The sequence below is a fragment of the Myotis davidii genome, unplaced genomic scaffold (assembly GCF_000327345.1).
Source record: "Myotis davidii unplaced genomic scaffold, ASM32734v1 scaffold1036, whole genome shotgun sequence".
NCBI classification, from domain to species: Eukaryota; Metazoa; Chordata; class Mammalia; order Chiroptera; family Vespertilionidae; genus Myotis; species Myotis davidii.
This window is the reverse complement of record NW_006287260.1, coordinates 1518502-1524916: the sequence shown is the minus strand read 5'-3', so window position 1 is coordinate 1524916 and position 6415 is coordinate 1518502. Positions and strand designations below refer to the sequence as shown.

General features: G+C 53.5%; 2 protein-coding genes across 2 annotated transcripts in view; one reads left to right on the top strand and one right to left on the bottom strand.

Annotated features, from left to right (window-relative positions):
- LOC102757121 (chromosome unknown open reading frame, human C6orf222) overlaps positions 1 to 1363 on the top strand; it is a 12394-nt gene extending 11031 nt beyond the window's left edge. Inside the window, exon 13 of the mRNA XM_015560844.1 lies at positions 1328 to 1363. Within this exon, the coding sequence (XP_015416330.1) occupies positions 1328 to 1363 (36 nt within the window). The remainder of the gene's footprint in view (positions 1 to 1327) is intronic.
- A 3248-nt stretch (positions 1364 to 4611) lies between these two features.
- PNPLA1 (patatin like phospholipase domain containing 1) overlaps positions 4612 to 6415 on the bottom strand; it is a 44916-nt gene continuing 43112 nt past the window's right edge. Inside the window, exon 10 of the mRNA XM_015560862.1 lies at positions 4612 to 5923. Within this exon, the coding sequence (XP_015416348.1) occupies positions 5873 to 5923 (51 nt within the window). The 3' untranslated portion in view covers positions 4612 to 5872. The remainder of the gene's footprint in view (positions 5924 to 6415) is intronic.

The window sequence follows — 6415 nt, the reverse complement described above, 5'->3', positions numbered from 1 at the left end:
TGCCTCATGCTGCCCCCTCCCCCAAGACTCTGAGATTCCCATTTAGAAATAACACTCACCACTGATGTTTTTAAAAATCTGAGTTTTCACATGTAGGAAGACTCAGATAAACAGTTTCCCCCACTCCTTTCAAATCCACCTAAAATAACCTGCTTACAAACACTGGGCCCAGATCTGCAGAGCAGAAGCTACTGAATGAGGGTGTGACTTTAGAGCAGTGGTTCTCAACCTTCCTAATGCCGCGACCCTTTAATACAGTTCCTCACATTGTGGTGACCCCCGACCATAAAATTATTTTCGTTGCTACTGTTATGAATTGTAATGTAAATATCTGATGTGCAGGATGCATTTTCATTGTTACAAATTGAACATAATGAAAGCATAGTGATTAATCACAAAAACAATATGTAATTATATATGTGTTTTCCGATGGTCTTAGGCGACCCCTGTGAAAGGGTCGTTTGACCCCCAAAGGGGTCGCGACCCACAGGTTGAGAACCGCTGCTTTAAAAGCAAGAAATGTTCTGTTTGTTGGTGTTGGACACACAGAACCAGAACTTCTACATCCCAATGGCCCCTGGGAAATGGGAGGTCATTGCAATGCTGTCACCATCACTCAAACACTCTGTCTTCCTCTCCTGGAATGAATTACCTTTGGAAGCCATGTGCTCAATCTTACAAGCTACACATATTTGCTGCTTGTTATTCAAATGCTCTGCCCAACAGTGGCTTGTTCTCCCGGTGAGAACTCCTTGTGACCTCACACCTCTCCTTTCTCAGCCTTACCGTCTTCTCCCGAGAATGGGGATATTACAGGTCACTTGCCCTGCAGGTCATAGTTTATAGAGCGATCTGAGTTCTTTGTGGAAGATATTGGAAACATCAGTTCTGACATCCTCAGTAGCCCTAATTCCTTCCTCTGGTTTTACCATTCCTTCACTCATTCATTCATCCACTTACTCATTCAACCAGTAGATAGTGTGCAAGGTGCTGTGAGGGCCTGTGGAAGGCTCTGCTAGTGGAAAAGACAGACTGATCCCTGCTGACAGAGTTAAATATCAATTACATGCCAAATTACTGGTAACTGAGGTCAAGAAAGCAAGTTGGCTCTGGGAGACTTCCAGGAGGTGGCAGGCATTGATTTTCACTTTCGAGGCCGGAGAGGCTATAGATGGGGAGAAGGGACCAGGGGGGCATGGTGGGCAGAAGGCCCTGTGTGAGCAGAGACCGGAGGGGGAGCTGGTGTGGTGTGGTGATGAGTGAAGGAGACGTCTATTGTTGTCAGACGCCTTGGGCTCTGGCTAACACCTGTTCCTTTTCTCCTCAGAACATCACAAGTCTTGACATCCAGAGTCCAGATTGAAAGCTGTGCCTTGCACTCAAGTGCCCTTGAACTAGCCAAGCAATTGGTGGCTTTGCCAGGAGACCCCGAAGATGCTCCATGATTGTCCCCATCCGCTGCTTCCCAGACACAACTACAGACATCGCCGTGGGCGTGAGACGAGAACGCACGATGCATTCTCCCACGGAGCGAGAGGCGGACACACCCTGTTGGGAGAAATAGCGCTGGACTGGGACTTAGGAGACGCCGGGCTTCAACTGCTGACCTGCTTCAAACTTGCTGCAAGACCCTGCATGTCCCTGTCCCCTCAGACCTTGGATTCTGGGTGGAGGGGACCCACTGTGTCCCTTCGGGTTCTGTGTTCCGAAATCTGTCTAAAGAGGGGTGGTGAGTGCTTTTACGCTGCGGCTAAACATAGCCTCCCCACTGAGCTGGAGGCACTCGCCAAATGAATGAATGAATGAACAGAAAGTTGGAGAACTCCAGATCCAGGCAGCGTGTCAGGCACCCCTGGAGGCCTTGCTCCTCAGCTGGAATTGTACAACCAGGAGTTCTGTCTCTACGCTGTGGGGTGGGGAGGAAGTGGGGGAGCCACCTCGACAAGCACTGGACCAAACTACATTCTGGGACAACCCTGGTGCCGACTTGTGCCCTTGAGTGTCTCCTGGTTTTCACTTTCATTTAAGAGTTACCAAGTCCTTAATCTTATTATTATTTTTTTTTACCGGCATGTATTTTATTGATTCACAGGGAATGAATACCTGCTGACATTTTTTCAGGTGCGAGTTTTAGATGAGTCTTAGTTTCAAAAGTACATTGAACCTCTCGCCAGAACATCCACATGCATTTGCACAGGTGCGCCTGTATGTGCGACACATCATTTATTCAGTTGGCAGGGTCCACAGGGACTTGTAGATGCCGCCCAGGAACTCTGCAGGCCAGAGAGGAAAGACCTACGCACTGGGGCTCGCTGTCTCAGACCTTGCAGCCCTGTGTCCTGTAATTCTACGGGCAGAGGAAGGAAGCCGGTGCCTCCCATGGGCGTTTGCCGAGAGCGAGTGAGGAGTGAGTGTGAAGGTTCTGAAGATGGCATAGTGCCTTGTCCACCGTGTCATCGTCAGGTAGTGTTCTTAGAGCCACAATGCGGTAGTTTTCAGGAGATGGGGAGGGTTCCAGCTGGCTCACCATGGGTTGCACGGTGCGCTGCTCAGGGGCATCTGGCCCAGGAAGTGCCAGTCACCTCTGGGCGTTGCGCATTTGTAGATTTCTGACGACAGTTTTCCAGCTCATGCAGGGTCTCATTTGTGTCCAAAGGTGAAGTGTGGGCCGTGAGGGGCTCTGCTGTCTACCCAACTGAACAGTTTCAACAACTTGGCCCCAGGAAACCATTTCCACTGCCATCACCTACAGGCACGCCCGCAGGGCTAGGACCACAGCCTGGCCACAGGAGAGGGCTGCTGACACCTGGCTGGCAAACTCAGTCTTGTCAATGAGCACCATGGGGTGGGGCTGGGGAGGAGAAGCCCCGGGCAGAGAGGCCTTGGGTGGAATTGACCTCAAACCTGAGGCAAAGTTTAGAATCGCAACTAATCACATTCTGAAAGTCATTTAGTGTTATTGCTGCTAAGAAGGGTGTGTTTGGGGGGTGGGGGTGGGGGGATGCTATTTATGGGTTTATCTTAGGTGGTGTGCAGGAACACAGCGCCAAATGTGAAGGATGGGAACCAGTTTTAAATGGGGGTCAGGAACCTTCCGTTTGTGGTTTCTCATTCGGAACGATGCTCTTTAAGCTGCATTCGTGTTTGGGATGAGCTCCCGATGCTGGCATCTGTCTCGTTTCTGTACTGTGTTATTTGGACAAATAAACAATTTGCACAGAGGTCTCAGGTGGGTCACTCACAGTGGAGACAAGACGGGGGCCCACAGCCACATCCAGGCCGGTCATGTGCCTGCAAGGCTGCAAGGTCGGCCTCCTCGTCCATCGGGGTCCCTGCCTGGACGCTTTCCCGGTGTCCCCTCCTCGGGTGCCACCTTGCTGAGGCAGTGACAAAGGTGCTCCGGGCTGGGCCTCGGGCGGGAGAGGCTGCCCACAGGCTGGCGACCTTGGAGACAGACACTTGCCCTCCAGACCTGACATCCTGCACCTCCGCGGCTCTAGGGTGACCGCTCCTTGTTACATCCAGCAAAATGTGGGCCCGGCCTCATTCTCAATCACCTGTTTTATCCGTCCTTAAATCCTGACGCCCAAACTGTCCCTCAGAACCAGGATAGACTTGGCAGAAGCCAGTGCGTGGTTTGGGTCTGGAAACGTGGTCTCCACCGGAAGGCATCGCAGGCCTCCTTTCCCCGCTCAGACCACATGGGAGTTCTGCCGTGGCTCCCGGGGGAGGCGACCCTGTTGTGTGGTGGCCTGTGTTCTTTTCAAACCACATTTCCGTTCCCCGAGCCCAGATGCTCATGGGAATGCTCTGTGGAGGGAGGAGAGGGCAGTGCTAGTATCCTCACCTCCCAGACGAGGACGCTAAGGCTCAGAGTGGGCGGTGCCTTGTTCCAGATCACAGAACCCTGTTATAATGCCCCCCTTACTGACTAATCCAGCGGTCCTCACGGGCCTCACAGGCCTTTAACCCATTAACTCCTATATCAAACCAGCATTTATCGAGCACTTACCACATGCCAGGGCGGATGTAAAAGACACAGTCCTGCCCTCAGGATGCTAATGGACCTCAGTGGTTATGGGACTTTCGTGCCATTGGGAATACAGGGTGGGGGACACTGTATGAGGGTGGGCCACGGAGGTTTGCAAGGGCCCTGCAGTGCACGTGACCCTGCTGCTTTGAAGGCTTTGAAAGGCGGGCAAGTAACATCAGGACATAATTAAGCTAATTTCTCATTCTCACGCTCAGCGGGTGAGTCTGAGACAACAGGTCAGCAGAGACCTGGTGAGTTGGGGCGTTAGCTGGCCACAGAGGGCCGCACCGCCACTGTCATTCCGATTCGCTTGTTTGGAAAACCAGTGTGTTCTGGCCTTGGCTCCAGTGAGGCCTCCCGTTTCAAAGCAGGTGACTGGCTTCAAAAAACAATCCATTCGTGTGTGTTTTGTTGTTTTTGTTTTTAAGAGCATAACAAGGAGAAAGGAGCTACTTAGGGTTACCAGATTTAGCAAATAAAAATATGGTGGCCCTGTTAAATTTGAATTTCAGATATACAAAAAAAATAATAATAATTGCAATGTTGGGGACATACTTATACTAAATAAATACTCATTATTCACCTGAAACACAAATTTAACAAAGCTTCCAGTATCTTATCTGGCAGCCCTGAAACTAATGCAGGAACAATTCTCTTGATTACCTCAAATGGGGGAAAAGGAAATGAAGGAAAATACATAAGGGGACTTACTGATACTTATAACTACAGCAGGAGAGCAGCTGGGCTCTGAATCCGGACTCTGAGCTAGACAGCAGGTACTACGCTGTGCAGTTCTCCCCTGCACACCAGGGACACGCACTCCTGAGCTGTGCAAACTGACCCTCCTTCCCCGTCCCCGTGGCTCAGCCTCCGGGCACAGCCTTCTGAGGGGCTTGCGAGGACTCGTGTCCGTTAAGCGCAGGCTCCACCAGGGCCCCCTTTCCATATGGCCCCCTCCCTCCGCGGCTAAATCTGCTTCGTCCTCCTGGGGCCCAGCCCCATTCAGGGCCGCCTCCCACCCCGCCCCTGGGTTTGGGGTTCAAGGGCTTGTTAGGCAAATGCATCTGAGGCCTTGGACAGCCTGGGCTCCCTCACTGGCCGGTCGGGCTGGAGGTCACGACCATCCGGGCCTGGAGGGGCGCCTTTTCCAGGACAAGCTGGGGAAACTGAGGCTGGGGGTGTCTTTCTTGTGGAACATTTCACTTCGGGGTGAACAGCGGAGTCTGCCCTCACTCGGGCTGGGGGAGGGGAGGGACGTCTGGCCCCATTTCCTCTACAGCCACACGGACTCAGGGAGGCCAGAGCCACCAGCCCCGCTCGCTGCCCCCCAGTTCCCGGAGCCAGAGCCGGGGAGGCTGCTGCCGCCTCAGCTCCATCAGGGGCTCCAGAGGCGGCCGAGCGGCGGCCAGTCCACGTGGAGCCTTTAGTGAACGGAAAACAAAACTCAAGAACTTGGTCTCTTGACCCCACAGGAAACGGGAGCATGTCCATGGCTCAGCCTTGCCGGACCCTCCAGAGTTTTGCCCCGTGGACTAGATCCCGCGGCTGGGACCCATCTGGCCCACGCTGGGGCTGGGGCTGGGGCTGGGGGGGAGCAAGGCCCCGGGCCCGCCAGCAGGAGGCCTGTGCTGCGTGCTCCCCAGTTCCCGTCTTGTCCGCCCGTCTGTCCAGAGCAGGGGAGTGGAAGCTGAGAGGATGTGAAGACAGGAAGGTGCTCGCCCGGGGAAGCAGGACCCTCTACACCAACAGGCTTGATCGTGGGTGTCACCCTGGTCCCCCGAAGGCCAAGGCGAGGGGACAGCGTCTGAGGACAGTGGGGAGAAGGCTCGGCTGGGCTCGTCAGGTTCTCTCCCGTTCCAGCTCGAGGTCTCGCTCTCGGCTCACAGCTTCCTGGAGAAAGGACACAGACTCATCACTGCTAAGTCCCTCGCCTCGGACTCCCCTCCGCGACTCCCAGGGAGAACATTCTCACAGCTGCCACCCTGGGGCGTCCTGGGCACGTGCCAGGCCCCACCATGGCCACCTGACGCGTCCAAATCGGAACTCTCCATTTACACCAAAGGCCAGTTAGAAGTTCACTTCATTATTAAGAGTGTTTGAAACATTACAAAAGTCCGGTAATATGTGGGTTTTCGGGAAGGAGAAGAGGCGGAGGCCCTGCACGCTGGCCAAGGATACACCGCCAACACAGGGTAGGTCCCGCGCGAGGCTTATGGCACATGTTATTATACTGCTTCCCATGCTGTTTACACAGCTCTGTCTCTCTGTGCGTCACTCATACAGATTTCTGCAGTTAGCAGGCAATTGTCCTAACAGAAGCAGTGCATATGATAACCTTCCGCAGCTGGCAGTCAAGTTCTCAGGGAAGGGGTGCTGTTTTCT